This window comes from Alligator mississippiensis, chromosome 2, assembly GCF_030867095.1.
Source record: "Alligator mississippiensis isolate rAllMis1 chromosome 2, rAllMis1, whole genome shotgun sequence".
Lineage (NCBI taxonomy): Eukaryota > Metazoa > Chordata > Crocodylia > Alligatoridae > Alligator > Alligator mississippiensis.
In genome coordinates this window covers 6,438,468-6,458,584 of record NC_081825.1, presented here as the reverse complement: position 1 = coordinate 6,458,584, position 20,117 = coordinate 6,438,468, and the positions used below count along the sequence as shown (strand labels likewise).

At 45.8% G+C, this 20,117-nt stretch overlaps 1 protein-coding gene across 3 annotated transcripts in view; it reads left to right on the top strand.

Moving 5' to 3' along the window:
* Positions 1 to 20,117, top strand: part of ATRN (attractin) — a 245,943-nt gene that overhangs the window by 71,767 nt on the left and 154,059 nt on the right. For all 3 annotated transcript variants that reach the window (XM_014597094.3, XM_019495622.2, XM_019495624.2), the window contains exons 4-6: positions 10,599 to 10,727; positions 17,464 to 17,669; positions 19,825 to 19,993. In XM_014597094.3, coding sequence (XP_014452580.1) covers positions 10,599 to 10,727; positions 17,464 to 17,669; positions 19,825 to 19,993 — 504 coding nt within the window. The remainder of the gene's footprint in view (positions 1 to 10,598; positions 10,728 to 17,463; positions 17,670 to 19,824; positions 19,994 to 20,117) is intronic.

The window sequence follows — 20,117 nt, the reverse complement described above, 5'->3', positions numbered from 1 at the left end:
ACTCAATGATCTGTTGAGGTCCCTTCCAACCCTAACATCTTTAAAAAAAAAAAAAACTTCTTTACTGTCCGAGTCTCCAGAGTCTGGAACAGACTCTCCCCAGAAGTGGTGCAAGCACCTACTCTGGATACGTTTAAGAAACACCTGGATGCTCACCTTGCTGGGGTCATCTAACCCCAGATGACTTTTCTGTCCTTTGGGCAAGGGGGCTGGGCCTGATGATCTCACAAGGTCCCTTCCAGCCCTAATGTCTATGTAATCAATGGCACAACTGTATTTCAGGAAGCCTTAGGGGTAACTATTTGGGGACATTTTTCCCTCTTCTGTTTTACAGCTTTATTACCTGCTGTCTTGAATAGAGGTTCAGTTAAACTGCTTATTGCAATGTACTTGACTAGAACTTGTTGTCATGCTTTTACTTTTGTTCTCAACTATGTTAGTTAACTGGTCTGGTTGCATATACAGTCACAGTTGCTCACCAATGCATCAAAATGTTTAGTCTCAGTTTGCCTGGGAGTTTGCCTGACTCCAGAAGCTCGATGATGTCTCTTCTCCTGCTCATTCTACACAGAAGACATGACATATGGCCTAGAATATATGACTTGGGGACTCTGCTGTCCTCCATAACACCTAATAAGGATAGCAAATACCATGGTCTGTATTCTGCTTGTGAACTAATTGAAGCACCAATCTCTGGCTTATTTGTCTGCTTTTATATGACATTCTTGCCAGAAATAGGTCTCTTGACTAACTTTTACATATTTTACTGATGGCTGGCAGTACAAAATCTTACCAGAATGCCCATACATAAATCAGTCCAAATTCAGTATTTTGATGGAGCTGGACAAGGATAAAATAGTGCTTTAAAAAAGGCCACATATCTTACTTCGAAGTATTGGAGCCCACATCCAGTGGATTCTCTTCCTCCAAGAATGGATTTTGCTCATTTGCTGTAGAAACGATGGTTTTATCCAGTATTCTACAGAGTATATTTCAACTGAATTCCTGAATTGGAAATGGAGTATACGTGAATAACTCAAAAGGTCTTCATTTTTAGTAGAACTATAGGGTTGGAAGCCACCCGCAAAGTCATGTAATCCAGCCTGCTGCAGAGATTCAGCATTTACTGTTGGTAATCTGTCCCTGACAGATACCTACCCTGTCTCTTCATATAGTTTCTAGAGTCCAAAAGCCTTCTGAGAAAAGGAGGAAGAACTACGATTAATACTTAAGGTATGTGGACATTTAACGTGAGCCTGGATTGCAAGAAAATACAACGATGCAGTTGCAGCATACTTCAAGCATTACCAAGTCAAATACCTAAGAGAAATGTATTATATTACATGAATGTTTATATCTGTTCACAAGGTTCCTTGGGTGAATTTGATATCTTTTATTAGACCAACCCAAATAGTTGGAGAATAGTTATTAAGCAGGCTTTCGAGTTCAAAAACCCTTCGTCAGGCTAAGGAAATTTCAGCAGTTGGTATATCTGTTCACCACACTTGTCGTCTTATTAAAAAATAATTGGACCGGACTATAAAAAGGGTGTCTGTTAGAAAAAATACAGGTGCGTCTTCAAAGTTAAGTGGATTGAGGATTATAAATGAAGAGGTTTGGAGCAGATCTCTGGTTCTTTTAAAGCCAGGGCTCTGAATTGCAGTGTACTCATTAGACACAAGAATGTGATATGTTGTGTCTGGAGCTTAAGTCTTTGGTGCCACATTTCACTCGTATTTAATTGCTAGCAATAGAAAATGTGCGAAGAAGATGCATTTTGGCAGCCTGGAGTTAATGCAAGGCATCTGTATGGATAACTTGTTTCATACAGTATCGTCACCATCCTAGAGATTTAAAGAGTTGATCCAGCGCCGAACCGAGTGGCCAGACCGTGGCACATACATGAGTCCTGTTGACTTGCAGGGACTCTTTGGGCATGGGGGCCATTTCTTTTTTTTATTGCTGTTGCTGTAGTGTTGGGCTCTACATTATTAGGACTTGGGTAAATGGCTCGAAGAAGGACTTGGCTTGGTGGTATTGTCATTGCTTGTGATTTTCACAAGCGTCATGATTCTTGTGGGCCTTTTACTTTAAAACCCAGCTCCCAAAGTTGTGTCGTTACATCAGAGGCTCAGCTTTAAGTTAAAGAATAATTTTCTTACAAAGCTTCCGGTTTTGGAATTGTTTGTTTTGTCTCATGTAATCTTTGAACTTTTGAGTTTGGCATTACTGAGGCAGGTTTAAGTTAAGGTGACATTAAGGCTCTCTTGCTGTGTGCCTGCCTGGTGTCACCCAGATATTTTACGGTGAAGTGTCAGGAAAGATTGGACGCACAATCCAGTATAGCCGGTTGAGGAGCAAATGTGTGTGTGTAGCCTTTCTATCACTGTGCTTTCACCTTAATCCTTTTGCTTCTCTTGCTTGTCCTTTGTATCTCTTCCCCTCTCCCCTTCCTTTGTTCTTATTTTTTTTTCTGTCTTGCTTTGTGTGCCGGCAGCAGCGGAGCTTATTAGACTGTTCATCTTTGACATGCAGGCAGGTATCTTCTCAAGAGAGCACATTTTTGATGTATTTGCTGTGATGCTTACATACTAAATGAAGGTGAGGGACTAGGGAACAGAGATCACACAGGAAACAAAGACTAGTTTAAAATGATCAGTACAGGAGGGAGAGAACCTAGAGGAAGAAGGTTGGAGGACATAAAAGGGAGCGAGGGGAGCTGAATTTTGCTTTTGATGGTGCCATGGACTACAAATCCCTGCATTACTATCTGTACCTATAAAAAGGGATATTTTTAGGGTAAATAGAATAAGACGGGATCTGTAATATCCTGTCCCCAGTGCTGCCCTTGGTTCAGAGTTGACCCGCGTGTCCCAGGCAGTGCGGGACAGCCCAGCTCTGTGCTCAGGGCCTGGGACATGCACCACACGTAGTGCCCGGGGCAGGTGTCATGTGCAGCATAGCATCTGGACTGGCCAGAGTAAACGCCATGTGCAATGGGTCCAGTATGTGGAGGATGGGGAGCAGGGTGGGTCTGTGGGCTCAGTCGGGCCCACAGGACCATCCATGCACCCGTTCATCCAGCCCGTGGACTGGCCGTGCACCACTCACCTGCGGCCAGATGAAGTGCATGCCTCCGGAGTAAGGTACATGTGGCGAGCTCCAGCCCTTAGTATGTTTTATTGGAGAGCTCAGCTGAATAAGGATATTTGCTTAGCTAACCAAGCTTTTTAGCAGCTTGGTGCATGTGAAGTGCTTGGAGATGCTCGGAAAGGACAGAGGAGATGCTAAACTCTAAAAGAAGTCGGCCACGAGCAAAATTAAAGCTTCAGTTCTGGACCGTAGATCAAAGGCGCTTATCGTACAGATGATTTTCATTGCACTTCCCTTGTGGCAGATGACTCGGGATTTGACTTTCACAGTTTAACTGGCCTACGTTTTAAAGGCAGCTACGTCGACGGATCCTCATTTACAAGCTTTCGAGGTTTGGCTTGTGTGTTAGTAACACTGCTAGCTTTTATGTTGTATTTTAGTCCATAGTTATGGTGCTGTCCTGCAGCTTCAGCAAGGAAGAGCTTTGTGCGTCATCTACAGGTTTTTTCTTTCTCTTTTGAGGGCTCTCAAAAAAATGTTGTCCAGCTCCAACTCGGGGAATTTTAAACAGCGAGTGCCTGTCATACCATCTCGTGCTCTGTATTTGCTCCAGTTTTTCTCAAGTTTACAAGGCTTAGCTGGAATAATTTGTCCTCTTCTGCCTTTTCAACACACACAGTCACTAGAAGGTTATCTGGCTTAATTGTGTGCCCCCATCCATCCCCCAGCAGCAGTTGGTGATCTGGCTGCAAATGCAGATTCATAAACCTCTCTTGGGGATTTTGGTAAGAAAAATGGTCACTTGCTGACATCAGGACAGCCTGTTTTTTCTGCGATTCTCTTCTCCTTTGCTTGAAGCTCGTGACCCATTACCAGCACACATGGAAAGTCCTGTATGCCAGTAACCTTCAAAGAAAATGAAGATAAATAGTTTGAAAGACATGACCATCTGCGAGCACCATGGGAAGTGAGGAATAACAGCACGTACGGTGCCACAGGTGTGCGGAGTAGTAGAGAGGGACATGGGACCGAAGGGGGCTTCTGGACCATTCAGTCTTGTCCCCTGAAAACATGCCAAAGACGCACACATTTATCAGTCTATTTGTTAATCAGTTAGGGGACAAGAAACATTTTGGAAAGTTGACCCAGAAAATCTGTCCTCTGTGGTTGGAGACTTCCTCATTATATCTGGCATATATCCATTCATGGCGAGCATTTTACCTGCTTGTACTTGGGGCTAGCCTTTAATTTAAATTGTTCTTCTCTCTCCCTTGTCTTTACCCCAAGCTGTTTTTATAGAGAGGAATTGTATTCTTTTGTTTTAGCTGGGCTAAATAAGCCGAGATCCTTTGCTCTCCTTTCCAAAACCAATTTGAAACACTGCCCCTCCAAAGCATGAAAGATGCCTGTTTCGTCTTGGGCAGATGCGGTTCTTGGAGTAAATGTGATATCTCTTATTAGACCAACAGAATAGTTGGAAAAAATGTTCTTTGCAAGCTTTTGGGCACAAACACCCTTCTGCAGGCACAGGGAAGTTTTCAATAACTTTATCTCTCTTGCTAAATCCTTCCTTATTTCTTCCTATTCATTCTCTTCTCTTCTACCCCTTTCTCCTCTCTTATTACTGCACTTTTCTTGCCTATCCATCCTTACCGTCCTTGACTCTTTCCAGCACTGTTCTGGTTGTGAGGCAATACCAATAGCACATGGCAGAAGAATAAGAGAAGCAGCAAACAGCATCCCCTCCCATCCATGAACTACAATTTTCTCCACCCTGAACTGCATTCGGATATACTTTTTCATAAGGAAGAGACATGCTGTTCCAGTGTGAATGTTATAGTAAGGAGCTGTTTTCTCCCTGCCCTGTCCAAAAAACCCAAAAAACTATTTATTAGATTCATTAGGTTCCTTGCAGTTACATCAATGAATAGTACTTCAAGCTTCAGATTCTTGGTCTCAACCCTGAAAATAGAACTCAAAACTTTCTAATGCATTAATAAACTAAGGAAAATAGCAGTTCAGTTGATGCTATTTTCTAACATCTCGGGTATCTGGGGCAAAACATTTCATCTGGCTTTTGCAAAAATTTCTTGTAAGAAACTCTGTCTGTGGACATAACAGCATGTGTGCCATCTAGTCAGTGGGCGAGAGGAGGCTGCTTTTGTGGCATGCTATGCAGTGAACATGTAATTTTTATACCCCTTGGTAGTGATACAAAAGAGGCTGTCATGTTTAACAGAATTGCCATATTATGGCCAAAATATATGCATGTAAAAAAAAGCATGGCAAAAGCTACATAACTTCTACAGTGAATATTTTCAGAAATGGAAAGTAAGGGCATGCTGTGACCCTGGCCTGTTAGAACAGGTAACTTTTTAATATTAAAGCTAAATAATATTCTTTAATATTACAGTTAATTAAAAAAAAAAAAGTACTGTTGTGAGCACTGAGATTGTATGGATATAATTGGGATTATGTTACTTTGATCTAAGGACAGGTTCCTTTTTCAGCCTTGTCTTTTTGTCACTCTTGCTGTTGGATACGTAGGCGTTGCAGGATAAGAAGCCAAGCCTGTTGGCTATTTTTACAAGAAGCCTGCGGAGTGGTTGATTTGTCCTGGGGTGCATACCTGAATACAGAACAGCTGCATATGGCCTCCCCTTAAAACCATTCTCTCCATCAATCATAGTCTTGAGGGGAGAATGAATCCTTTATAACTTAAATTGGATCCAGCTACTGATCAAATCTCTCTGGAAGGAGGAGGGAGACCCAGGGGCAGAGTTCTTCTCATAGAAATGGAAAGTTTCGCTGTTAAATAAACCCATCTTATTGGTCAATTTTGACATTAAAGACAACTCTTCATTAAATAAAGATTTGCATTTAGATTGGCAAAATTTCAGCCTACCAAATAAGTGTCTTAGGTTGGTCTTTGCCAGAAGGAAGGGAAGGCCATCACCTTCTATAGACTAACTGCGGACTGCTCAACCCCTGCCCTGTAGGCAAGATCCAGCCCATGGAGCCATGTTACCCAACTTGCAGGGGTCTCCAAAGGTCTGGAAATTTGGCAGTGGGGATTTGTGGCAGTGTTAACTCCCGCTTCTCTGATGTCAAATTGCCAGACCCATGGGGAGCCCCTGGACTGGATAACAGGGCCCTGCACACCGGATTCAGCCAGCGGGTTTGGGCACCACTGGACTAACTTGTTCAGAGAGGCATGAACTTTTGTAGGCTACTGCCTACTTCATTATTGGCAGAGGTGTTGTGAAGTGTTAACAGGTTTCCTTCTTATTGTCAAACTTAGACGAAGAAATGCTTCACTTCACATAGCAAAGATCACTTGAATTGAGCGGCATCTTGGGCAGTGATTCTCGACCAGGGTGCTTTGAGATCCTTTCAAGGATGCTGTAGGGTGCCGCATCATGTTAGCACTGTTAAGTGTGCAAACGTGCTGCAGGAGATGCACCCAGAAATTTCAAAGAGGAATTGTTGGGTCAAAAACACTCTTCCCTGTTGTGGTTTTTCTGAATTCTTTGCAACAGAAGAATCGCTCTATAATTTTTCCGTAGTCCAAACAAAAAAAAAAGGGAAACTAAGGGCATTTTTAGACGCACTTCCGGCGCGGCACTGGGCACTTTAATTAGCGAGCCGTGCTAATGAAAAACACCCGTGTGTCGCGTGCATCGGTGTCGCTATGCATCCCTACACTGAAAAAGAGGTGGCGGGGTGCTTTGAAGTAAAGCGTATCGGACACATTTTATCTCGAAGCGCACCGTCACCATTTTATCAGTGCAGATGCACGTGACGCACGAGGCTGCTGGGGCATGCAGTTTCCAGGCTCCAGCTGACTCAATTAATCGACTCTGGTCTGATGCTCTGGATTTCCAGTGTGTTGGAGCAGGTGCACGTGTGTAGGAACCCTAAGAGCTGGCATTTTTTGATGGGTGTATTGAATCTATCCAGGGGCTCTTCAAGACTATCTCAATCTTTCTGCAGTCTAGAAAGATTGAGAACTGCTCATCTAAGCAGTCAGATTTTCAAAATAGCATAATTTGAGGTCAGAGAAAATGTAGGTTGGAGTTGAGGAAGAACTTTTCTGACTGTGAGGGTGGTCAAGCACTGGAACAGGCTGTCCAGAGAGCTTCTGCAATGTCCATCCTTGGAAATTTTCAAGAGCAGGTTGGACAGACACTGGGCTGGGATGGTTCAGTCTGGGATGCTCAGCCCTTTGCTTCAGGCAGAAACTACATGACTTCCCAGTATCCCTCCTAACCCATTTCTTTGAAAAACGGGATTTATAGGCTCATAGGAACTTAACTTAATGGTCCAAGCATTTTTGTTTTAAAGTGTAAACAACCTTCTGTTTTTGGAAACACGTTCTATGTAGCCAAATGGGAGCATGATTGAGTGTGCGGGGGGGGGGAAGAAATCTTTTAATATAGAAAAATTGTCTCTGAAGGCAGATTTTGGTTTACTCAAGCCAAGTCCATGCTTATGTATGTATTTATGTAGTGCATGTATAGTCTGGCAAGTATACGTGTGAACATGCAAAAAAAAAAAATCCTTATTGCTCAGTGGGCTGTTTCATAGATTTCATAGACATTAGGGCTGGAAGGGACCTCGGAAGATCATCGAGTCCAGCCCCCCGCCCAAAGGGCAGGAAGTCAGCTGGGGTCATAGGATCCCAGCAAGATAAGCATCCAGTTTCATCTTGAAGGTGTTCAATGAAGGTGCTTGAACCACCTCCGGCGGCAGGCTGTTCCAGACCTTGGGGGCTCGGACAGTAAAGAAATTCTTCCTTATGTCCAGCCTGAAACGGTCTTGTAGTAGTTTGTGACCATTCGTCCTCGTCATCCCTTGGGGCGCTCTGGTGAACAAACGTTCCCCCAGATACTGGTGGTCACCCCGATAAACTTGTAGGTGGCCATCAGATCGCCCCTGAGCCTGCGCTTTTCCAGGCTAAAGAGCCCCAGGGCTCTCAGCCTGTCATCATAGGGTCTGCTTCCCTGACCTCTGATCATGCACGTGGCTCTCCTCTGCACTCTCTCAAGCTTCTCCACATCCTTTTTGAATTGTGGAGCCCAAAACTGGACACAGTACTCCAGCTGCGGCCTCACTAAGGCCGAGTACAGGGGGAGAATGACGTCCCGGGATTTGCTTGAGAAGCATCTATGGATGCAAGCCAGCGTTTTGGTCACTTTACTAGCCGCAGCATCGCATTGCAGGCTCATGTTCATCTTGTGGTCAATGATGACCCCCAAGTCTCTTTCTTCCATAGTGCTAGCCAACATAGCACTGCCGAGCCTATAAGGATGCTGCGGGGTTTTTTTTCCCAAGGTGGAGAACCTTGCATTTATCGGCGTTGAACACCATCAGATTCTCATCCGCCCACTTGCTGAGCCTGTCCAGGTCAGCCTGGATCACCCGCCTGTCTTCTGGCGTGGATGCTTTGCCCCAAAGTTTGGTGTCATCGGCGAACTTGGCCAGTCCGCTTCTGACTCCAGTGTCCACATCGTTAATGAAGATGTTGAACAGTATGGGTCCAAGGACAGAGCCCTGGGGGACCCCACTGGTCACAGGACACCACGATGAGTGACTTCCATCAATTACTACCCTCTGGGTCCGACCCCGGAGCCAATTTTCCAGCCAGTGGATCGTGGGGGACCCAAGGAGACAATTGGCCAGTTTCTCCAAGAGGCGATCATGGGACACCAGATTGAAGGCTTTTTTGAAGTCAAGATATATGACATCAATCTCATCTCCCTTGTCCAGGTGATAGGTCACCTGGTCGTAGAAGGAAATGAGATTGGTCAAGCAAGACCTACCCGCAACAAACCCGTGCTGGCTATCCCTTAAGATGTTGGCGTCGGCCAGTCCATTAAGGATGGCCTCCTTAATAAACTTTTCTAAGATCTTCCCCGAGATAGAAGTCAGGCTGATGGGCCTATAGTTAGCCGGATCCACTTTCCTCCCTTTCAAATTTTCCCTTTTTGTTTTTTCCCCCCTACATAGTTTTCAATCTGTATTAAGGTAGTTAAAGATGGAAAAATTTAATAATGCTTTTATGTAAGCAGAGCTTTAATGAAGTCCCAGATTAAATTGTGTATTTATCTCACAATATATTAAATTATTTGCTTTACTGAATTACCTCGTTTTTAAAGAATCGGATGTCATCTTAGTGCCTGTTTCATGTAGCTTCACGTGTCTTTGAGAATACACAGTTATTGGAAGAGAGAGTGTATATTATTTTCTCTTCCTCACAGTGTTTTAAGGTGGTGTGGTGCTCAACCTTCCTACCCCGAGGGCCAGATGAATGGTGTGGGGTCGGTCCGTGGGCGTGATCCTGCGTGCTGGTCCAGCCCCACATACCGGATCTGGCCTTGGAGTGGCTCTGTCCACCGGTGCTATCTGGCATGCGAGGCCACGTCATCCGGCCTGTACGGCTCCCTATAGGATGTTTCTGGAGGCTGCAGCAATTAATGCTGCCACCACCCCTCCACTTCCAAATTTTCAGACCCTTGGGGAGCACTGGGCTGGAGATTGAGCATCACTGTTTTAAGGGTTTTTTTTTCGTTGACAAAAGACTAAATCTTCTCATATTGTTACAGGAACTCTTTAATGATGTAAATGAGTAATATATAAATGATGGTTGAAATCAGGGGTAGGCAGTTATTCGTCACTTAGCAAGTTTGGTGAACTATTGAAGGCTAGGATGGGTGGACAGGGAGATGTCAGTTGAAACTATCTGGCCCACTGACCACTTCTGACAAGGGAGGGCTGTGCCCCACGCTGATCCGCCCTGCTGCGGCTGGGGCTGGACCGTGCAGCGCATGGACCCCAACTCCCATCTCCACCATCTACTCCCCCCACCTGTCCAACTTTCCATTGGCGTTGCATGGTCCTGACACTGTGGCCACTGGTAGCCAAGCCTGCACGGGATGGGGAGCAGTGCAGCGCGCCAAGTAGCTGTCCCACCTGCACGCCACGACGAGCCCCTGCTGCTGCACCAGGAAAGTTGGGGGCGGCTGGCATGGGCTCACCCCCTAGTTGCATCGCAGCGTCAGCGGCGCGTTGCAGCAGTTAGGTGGGTGGGATTGCTACTCAGTGCGCTGCATCACGCCCCGTCTTGTGCAGACGTGGGTGCCCACGGCCACGATGTCAGGACTGTGCAGCTACAGCACCAACAGGAAGCTGAGCGGCCGGGGGGAAGAGGAGTCTGCGTGGCCTGGCCCAGCCCCACCTGCGGCAGAGCGCAGTGGCACTCTGCGAGATGCAGCCTTCCCTCCCCAGGCTCCTGGTGAAGGCTTGCATGCCAAATAAGATCAGTTGGCGAGTCGGGTACAGACTGCAGGCCATATTTTACCCACCCCTGGGCAAGATCATCTTGTTTGTTTCCTCAATTTCAGTTGTTTTACACATACCCCTGAAATGTGTATATAATAAATGCACCATATTGAGGAGCCCAGAACTGTACATGATTAATGTGAAACACTGTCTTTCTCTTTCAGCGGTCTTATTGTTCCTGAGAAGGATGGCAATGAAACTGTCCCAGAAGTTGTAGCCACTTCTGGCTATGTCTTGCTGCACTTCTTTAGTGATGCTGCCTATAATTTGACAGGTTTTAATATCACATACAAGTAAGTACTGCATCTTCCAGACTCCTTTTAGGAAATTTAAATGCTGCATATGGAGAGACCAGCCTCAGTTTCTCGGTAGATGCAGCAGCCTTTGTAACATGTAACATTTTAATAAGGAATTTGATTTTGATTTTATTATATCATTACCTCTGCATTGCAATTTAGAGAGAGCAAATATTCTGATGCGAGCTTTTCTTTAAAGAGCTTTTTAGTATTTTAGGTTAAAGAATAGCTTACTTGGATAAAATGGGAAACCATGACACGAACTAACACTCCCAATTTCTGTAATTTGCCTTTGTTCTGTGGCTGGCATTATTTTCAGAGGCTCATTGTAAGCCTGGGTAAATGCAGCATGAGTAATACAGTGACTTTTCTGAGCAAATGTTAAATTTGTTTGATCATAACCAGTCAACCAAAATTGATCCCATATACGCCTAATGGGATAAGTATATATCCTCTTGCCTTTTCTCCTTCCCACACCACTACAGAAGAACAAGCTTTTTCTTTCCACTATGAGGACTAAGCATATTATAGCGATGCCCCTAAAATGTGCCTTGTCTCACAGCTGTTTTATTTTTTCAGGCCTTTTACATTTCAGTTTGATAGTAGATTACCAAGCTGTTCCTCTAGATTAGAAACACTTCACTTTTTGTGTACGATTTAAACCAAGTTTTAGCTATTGGTTCTGTCTAGGCGTTTGCTACTTCGTCTTTTATACACAATGCTGGATGTTTAAAAAAAAGAAAAAAGCTGGAGACTCTTCCCTAATGAGTTAACTATTTACAGAATGTTACTTTTAAAGTCTTGAGTAAAAGACCCCAAGATGTACCGAGCAGCGCAGGTGTGCGTTGGCCTCGCAGTTAATTGAATTTCTTGCATTTGTGGGCATAGGAGCCTCAGAATTTTATTGCAGATAAGATGTAGATTTTAAAAGTGGTTCAGTAGGATTATTTCCTCTTTCAGAAGCAGGAGTTTTTAATTCTTTGTAACCTTTAACATTTGGTTTACTGAAGAAATTCAGTAGTGAGTAACTGCTTGTGTAATCCATGGGAAAAGACTCCTGTGTAATCTTGTAAGTGGATACACATGTTAAATGCCTTTTGCTGCCTAGTTGGCTTCTGTGCAATCTGCCTACATTAGGCTGGGCTTTTTTGAAAAGAGAAAAATATAATTCCAAAGGGAACGCTACTAATTCAAAAAGTTGTAGCTGGCACCAGTCTATATCTCTGTACGCACTCGTGATTTTTGCTGGACTTCCTCGGACATTTTTTTTTCTTTTGGACACCTCTTCCCTTAGCTATGATTGCTCATGTTCGGTGCCTAAAACTCGCTTCCTAATTTGTATTTAGGCACCTAACTATGTGGCCTGACACCTGACGGTGCTGAGAATCCTGCAGCTCCCGTTGACTTGAGTGGCTCTTGGCATCCTCAAAAATCAAGCCCGCATTTATTTAGCAGCCTGACTTTTAAACATCTAGTTTTAAAAATGTCGGTTGCTCTGTTACCAGAAGCCAGGACACCATCTCCTGGCAGCTGCCAGTATTGCACTTCGACAGTGCCCTGAAGAATTTGGGACTCGTGTTACCTGTCCTTCAGAGAAAATAGACAGGAAGTTGGTGTATTACATTGTTGTTTTCAGTTTCCTCTAAGCCGACATGTTCTTTCGTTTCAAGAGGTCGGCATACAATTTTGTTTGGAGTTTTCTGCAACTTTGAGTTTTGGATGATAGTCTCTCCCCTAACATGTCCTTAGCACTGCGATTCTCAGCCAGGGTGCCGGGGTGTCCTGAGGTCTTGCTAGATCCTTTGAAGGGTGCCCCAAGGTGTGAGGAGATAAGTAGATAAGCACAGGCTTAGGCTTGTCCTTGCCTGAATGAGCCCCCACTGCCCAGCCCCTCTGCAAGGAGGTAAGTACGGTCATATATACATTAATTTTTTTAATTGGGTGCCACTCAATTTGCAGGTGTTATGGAGTGTGTATTTCTTTTTTTTTCATTTTTTTTTTTTTTTGCAAATATCTAGTTGATCTAATAAAAGATATCACCTCTGCCACGAGTTTTGATTCCTTTTGCCTCTAGACCAATACAGCCTGGATACCTGGATCTTTTTATTTTCCCAAACTAGCTTGGATTGTAGCGAGCTCTGGGCATTGCTACTGGAGCCTGAATTCAAAGCGGAGCTGAAGTTTGCTCTGATAGGACTGTAATGAAGAGTGAGCGCCTTTGGTTTGATTCAGTCTTGGTGCTTTTGTTTTCACCTGTGGCAGGACAACAGGGGTATTATGTGGTGATTCAAATGGCTGAGCACAGTGTCAAGTATCCATGATTTGATAAAGAGTGAGGCTTCTGAATTTGAATTTGTGACAGAGATGTGATGTGGCTTTGTGCCGTAGGACCATTTCTGCCACTGTTCATTCCAGTTCAGTGCCTTGTACACCGTGATTCAGAGAGGCACGTGGCTGGGATTTTAGTTTGTATTTGATAAGGTGTTCATTTGGAAAGTGAGTTTGTGGCTAGGTCTTGTGCATAAATCACACAGACCCCACAAAGCCTTCACGGTAGTGGATGACATTTTTAACTGTGGTGGAGGTTTAGAGGAACTCATTTTCATTTTAACCAGGGGTGATTTGATTTAAATCAAATTGATTTAAGTCATGTTTTAAATCATTGGTCAGGGAGCTACCTTGATTTAATCCTTGTTTTCTACAAAAAGTGCGTTCTTGTTTGATATTCTTTATTCATTTAACTTCTTGAAACTTTGCACTTTTGGAGAGAGTGCACACAAACTTGCAGACAGTGCACACAAACTTGAGACAGACAAGAGGGCTGATGGGTAGGTAATCAGTAGGGCTGTGTGAAATTTCGGCAGCCGTTTCATTTTGGATGCGTTTCGGTGCCCGAAACACCGAATCCGAAACGAAACAGAAGGCTCCGAAATATCTCCGAAATGAAATGAAATAATTTGAAACATTTGGGAATATTTCGGAGGTGGGCTTGCGGGGAAACAGAAACTCGGAAGTGGCAAGGGGGAAAGGACTGCTCTGATATTGACACCTGTAGCTGGCCAGTGACAGCGATCTGTCCCTGAGGTCTCTTCCAATCCCAGTGCTCTGGGGGAGGGATGGCAGCCTGCTGTCATCCCACATGCAGATCTGGGGGCCTGTGCCCCCTGGGAAGAGTCTGGCACAGCCTTGCAGCCCTCCTTTTAAAGGGCCAGGCAGGGGATGGGGCCGGGCAGGGCAGCCATGGGGGCTTCTCCCGCAGCTCCCCCTGCCCAGGGGGAGGCAGACACAGCTGGAGGAGCTGCGAGAGAACCTGCAGCCACCTAGTGATCTGAAACACCAAAACAAATCACTGTCCCTCGGAAACAGCCAAATCCAAAATGGAAACGAAACATTGCCGTTTTGCACAGCCCTAGTAATCAGGTCTGTTATCACTCATCTCCATATACTGTACTGCTGTTTCATAGTTTCGTAGTTGGTTGGTTCGGAAGGGACCCAATTAGATCATGAAGTCCGAACCCCTGCCATGGGCAGGAAAGGATGCTGGGGTCAAACAACCCTGGCTAGGTGATTATCCAGCCTCCTTTTGAAGACCCCCAGGGTAGGAGGGAGCACCACTTCCCTTGGAAGTTGGTTCCAGATCCTAGCCGCCCTGACAGTGAAGTAGCGTCTCCTGATGTCTAGCCTGAATTTACTCTCCATCAACTTATGGCCGTTATTCCTTGTTACTCCCTGTAGTGCTCGGGGGAACAGGGAGTCCCCCAATGCCTGCTGGTCCCCCCTGACTAGTTCGTAAATTGCCACCAGATCCCCCTTCAGCCTTCTCTTGCTGAGGCTGAACAGGTTCAGGTCCCGTTGCCTCTCCTCGTAGGGTCTGCCCTGCTGCCCCCTGATCATGCGAGTGGCCTCCTCTGGACCCTCTCCATGCTGTCCACATCCCTTCTGAAGTGCGGCGCCCAGAACTGGACGCACTACTCCACCTGTGGCCTGACCAGTGTCGCATAGAAGGGGAGGATCACCTCCTTGGACCTGCTCAAGATGCACCTGTGGATGCACGACAAGGTGCGGTTGGCCTTCCTGACCGCGTCCCCACACTGTTGGCCCATGTTCATCTTGGAATCAATGGTGACTCCAAGATCCTTTTCTGCTTCTGCACTGACGAGAAGGGAGTTCCCCAGCCTGTAGGTGTGCTGCTGGTTCTTCCCCCCCAGGTGCAGCACCTTGCACTTGTCAGTGTAGAAACCCATCCTGTTCTCATCTGCCCACCCCTGTAATCTGTCTAGATCTAGTTGCAGCCTGTCCCTCTCCTCCAGCATGCCTACCTCTCCCCACAACTTAGTGTCATCTGCAGATTTAAACAGGGTGCTTTTCACCCCCTCATCCAAGTCGCTGATGAAGATGTTGAACAGTGCGGGCCCAAGGGCTGAGCCCTGCGGGACCCCACTGCCCACATCCCTCCAGGTTGAATAGGACCCGTCCACCACCACTCTCTGTGTGCGGCCCTCCAGCCAGTTAGTGACCCATTTGACTGTGTAGGTGTCGATGCCACAGTCCCCTAGTTTTTTAACGAGAATGGGGTGAGAGACAACATCGAAGTCTTTCTGGACTTCAGGAAGGCCTATGTCCACCACAACACCTGTGTCCAAGGCTTTTGTGACCTGGTCATAGAAGGCCACCAGGTTGGTCTGACAGGACCTGCCTCTAATAAACCCGTGTTGGTTGCCCTTGAGCATGATCCCACCTCACAGATGTGCTCCTGGATAATTTTCTCAAAGAGCTTCCCTAGGACCAAGGTAACATTAATGGGCCTATAGTTTCCTGGATCCTCCTTCCTCCCTTTTTTGAAAATGGGAACCACATTGACCCTTTTCCAGTCCTCCGGCACTATACCAGAGCACCACGAGTGCTCGTAAAGCCGTGCCAGGGGTCCTGCAATGACCTCTGCTCATTCCCTCAGCACTCTGGAGTGGAGATCGTCAGGACCTAATGGTGAATCCCAGCAGGCGATGATCGCTGTCGCCCAGGTGGTCGAGCACCTGTAGACCCCTCATCATCTGTGGCCAGGACCAGGTCCAACAAGGCATCTCCCCTGGTGGGGCTGTGCACCTCCTTGGTTAGATGGAGGTCCTGTATCTCGGCTAGGAACCTATGTGAGTGGTCAGACCTGGCTGACTGCTCTTCCCAGCAGATGTCCGGATAGTTTAGGTCACCCATGATGGGCCACGTCCCTTGACTTGACTACCTTCACGAGCTGACCTGAGAATTCCCGGTCCAGCTCTTCCCCCTGGTCGGGTGGCCTGTAGTAAACCCCCACCATTAAGTCTCTTTCCCCCTGACCCCCTTGTATTCGGACTCAGAGCATTTCAGTCTGCCCCTCCTCTGCCCCTGTGCTACTCATTGAGGATGTGCATTTCTCCTTGCCGTAGAGCGCCACACCCCCGCCTTTCCTCCCTGTCCTGTCCGTCCTGTACAGCTTATCGCCCTTAATGTTCACTGCCCAGTTGTGCATTGGGTCCCGTCAAGTTTCAATGAGCTCCACTATGTCCACTGTTAACAAGGACGTTATCTCTGGAGACACAAATCCACAGTTTGAGAACTGAAACTAAGCACAGAGATGTTTAAAGGGACCTTCTAGACTGGGGTGGGCAAAATGCGGCCCGCAGGCTGGATGTGGCCCACCAGGCCATTCTGTCCAACCCACGGGGCCCCTAAAAAATGTAGAAAATTAGTATTTATCTGCCCCTGGCTGCCTGTCATGCGACCCTTGATGGCTTGCCAAAACTCAGTTAAGCGGCCCTCTGCCCAAAATAATTGCCCACCCCTTTTCTAGACTGAGCACCGAGTCCCATTGGGTAGAGTGGTTTTCTTTAATCTTTACTAGTATATAGAGGAGCCTTTGGGAACCCTGGGCTTCTAATATAGATCATGGCCTGTTGTGACCTAGTTATAAAACTTTTCTAAAAAGGTTACATGAATATATTGTCTCATATAGTATGTAATTAGAAGTTATAATCTCTAGTCCATGATGATCTCTTTGAGCTTTAAAATATCTTATATTAAAACTGTCTTTATAGAGGTTTATTCTTTGTTTAAAAAAAAAATCTTAAAAAATCAAAACATACAATTTAATCAAAAAACGATTTAAATAAAAAAAATCCAATTTTTAATTAAAAAAATCATTGATTGTTATCCATCCTGATTTTAATAACCAAAATACATTTGGTTTTTAAAAACATTGCTGTAGGCGTAACTAGTTAAGCAAAGCAGATCTGTAAATTGTAAATCGGGGACCGGCAGATAAGCAAAACTTTCAAGTACGGTGCAGTAATATTCCTAAAAGAATCAACCCCCCCCACTGTCCCCTAACTTGTCTGTCATGTGCATATCAATTATTGGGGGAGTCCTAGCAAAGTACCATTTGTTTGCTGAATTCTGCAGAGCTGCTGCATCGCTCGCATTTTCTCAGCAGTTCATGTAGGTTAGGACTGAAGGTGCAGATCAGTTAGAAGAGCTGTAGGAAAGGCAATTGCTTAACAGATGTTTCTTAGAGTACGAAACATGAAAGGACCCATAACTTTAGATCCTAGGATCTTAACACAGTTTTATAACATGGTGAACAGTCAGTTCAGCAGCTGTATTAATTTTGTTTCCCAGCTCCCTTACCTTTGTCCAATAAAAGGCAGTATCTGGTAGTTAGTCGAACCGCTGACTGTGATTCTTCCCCCCGTGTTTGCAGTTTCAACGCGTGCCCCAACGACTGTTCTGGCCGAGGAGAGTGCAGGCTCAACAACGGCAGCAATGCTGTTGAATGTGAATGTTCGGAGCATTGGAAAGGAGAGGCTTGTGATATTCCTTACTGCCTGGATGAATGCGGATATCCTGAGAGAGGTCACTGCAACTTGAATGGGACCAGAGCGTGTTCATGTTATTCAGACTGGCAAGGTAAGTGTCTTGATAAAGATGGAGAAGCTTTTGTTACGGGAATACCTTTCTCCATTTGACTTCTGTGGTTAGATGGAAGCACCTGCTAGTAAGCTGAAAATTGCATTACATGGCAGACATTTGCCTGTTACAAATATTTTCCTTCTTCTGTATTCCCAAATAGACTTTTCTTGATTTCATAGATTTCATAGACATTCGGGCTAGAAGGGACCCTGGAGGATCGAGTCCCAGGGGCAGGAAGTCAGCAGGGATCATAGGACCCCAGCAAGATAAACATCCAAATGTGCCTTGAGGGCATTCAAAGTGGGTGCTTGAACAGCCTCCAGTGGCAGTCTATTCCAGTCCTTGGGGGCTCGGACAGTGAAAAAATTCTTCCTTATGTCCAGCCTGAATCGGTCACGGCGGAATTTGTGACCGTTCGATCTTGTCATCCCTTGGGACGCCCTGGTGAAGAGACGTTCCCCCAGATCCTGATGAGTACCTCTGAAAACTTATAGGCAGCTACCAGGTCACCCCTGAGCCTGCACTTTTCCAGGCTGAAGAGTCCCATGGCTCTCAGCCTCTCATCATATGGGCTGTTTTCCTGACCTCTGATCATGCGTGTGGCTCTCCTCTGCACTCTCTCTAGCTTCTCCACATCCTTCTTGAATTGTGGAACCCAAAACTGGATGCAGTACTCCAGCTGCGGCCTCACCAAGGCCGAGTACAAGGGGAGAATGACGTCCCGGGATTTGTTTGAGAAGCATCTATGGATGCAAGCCCGCGTTTTGGTCGCTTTACTAGCTGCAGCGCCACACAGAAGGCTCATGTTCATCTTGTGGTCAATCATGACCCCCACGTCCCTTTTGTCTGTAGTGCGAGCCAGCGTAGCACTGCCGAGCCTATACGCATGCTGCAGGTTTTTCCACCCAATGCGGAGAACCTTGCATTTTTAGGTGTTGAACACCATCAGGGTTTCGTCCACCCATTTCATGAGCCTATCGAGGTCAGTTTGGATCGCCCTCCTGTCCTCAGGTGTGGATGCTTTACCCCAGAGTTTGGTGTTGTCGGCAAACTTGGCCAGCCCGCTTCTGACACCAATGTCCACATCATTGATGAAGATGTTAAACAGTATAGGCCCTAGGACAGAGCCTTGAGGGACCCCACTGGTCACAGCGCACCATGATGATTTACTTGCGTCAACCACCACCCTCAGGGTCCGACCACGGAGCCAATTCCCCAACGAGCGGATCGTGGTGAGGTCGAGGCCACAGTTAGCCAGATTTGCCAAGAGGTGATCATGGGATACCAGATTGAAGACTTTTTTAAAGTCAAGAAATACAACATCAATCTCTTCTCCCTTGTCCAGGTGATAGGTCACCTGGTCATAAAAGGAAATAGGATTGGTCAAGCAAGACCTACCTGCAACAAGCCCATGCTGGGTATCCCTCAGGATATTGCTGTCAGCTAGTCTGTTAAGGATGGCTTCTTTGATAATCTTTTCCAAGACCTTCCCCAGGATAGAGGCCAGGCTGATGGGCCTGTAGTTTTCTGGATCCACTTTCTTCCCTTCCTTGAAGATGGGTACCGCGTTGGCCTTCTTCCAGTTTTTGGGCACTTCACCAGAGCACCAGAAGTTCTCAAATATCTGTCCCAGGGGCTGAGCTATGATGCTCGCCAGGTCCTTGAGTACCCTGGGGTGTAAACCATCAGGGCCGGCTGACTTGAAGGTATCCAGCCTCTCAAGGTGTTCCTTCACGAGGTCAGCTTCGATGCAGGAGTCTCCCTCACCTGGGCCTCCCTGACCCACAGTGATGGAAAACCTTGGAGCTGGTCTTGTGCTATGATACTTTAGCACGTACATTTTTTTTCATAAGTAATGGAAGGGCACCGGGGATAACAAATCTACCTGTGAGAATGTCTTCTGGCATATTTTATGACACTAAACATTTAGGCTTGAGGCATGGACATGAACATTTTAGTAGATCACTAGTTGAATACTGACATCAAGGAAAGATTGGTATTTACTGAATCCCCGGTATCAGAAATACTGTTTCCCTTATTCTGTTTATGGCACTCGAGATCTGAGAAAATTGGTCCAATGTAACGTAAGTTGTCACTTGCATAATGATTCCTAACCACGCTTTTATTAAGATTTTTTTTTTCTCACAAACAGGTCCTGGCTGTGCAGTTCCTGTACCAGCAAATCAGTCATTTTGGACCCGTGAGGAATACACTAATCCAAAGCTTCCTAGAGCATCTCACAAAACAGTAATCCATGACAATATAATGTGGATTGTGGGAGGCTATGTGTTCAATCATTCTGGATCTCAGATGGTTTCAGCGTGAGTATAAACACCACCTCTCAACCTGCGTCGTCTTTTTGCTGATTTTAAGATATCTGCAGATTTCAGGAATTATTTTTAGGAAAGATCATTCTACAAAACTGTCCCCACAACTAAACCAAGT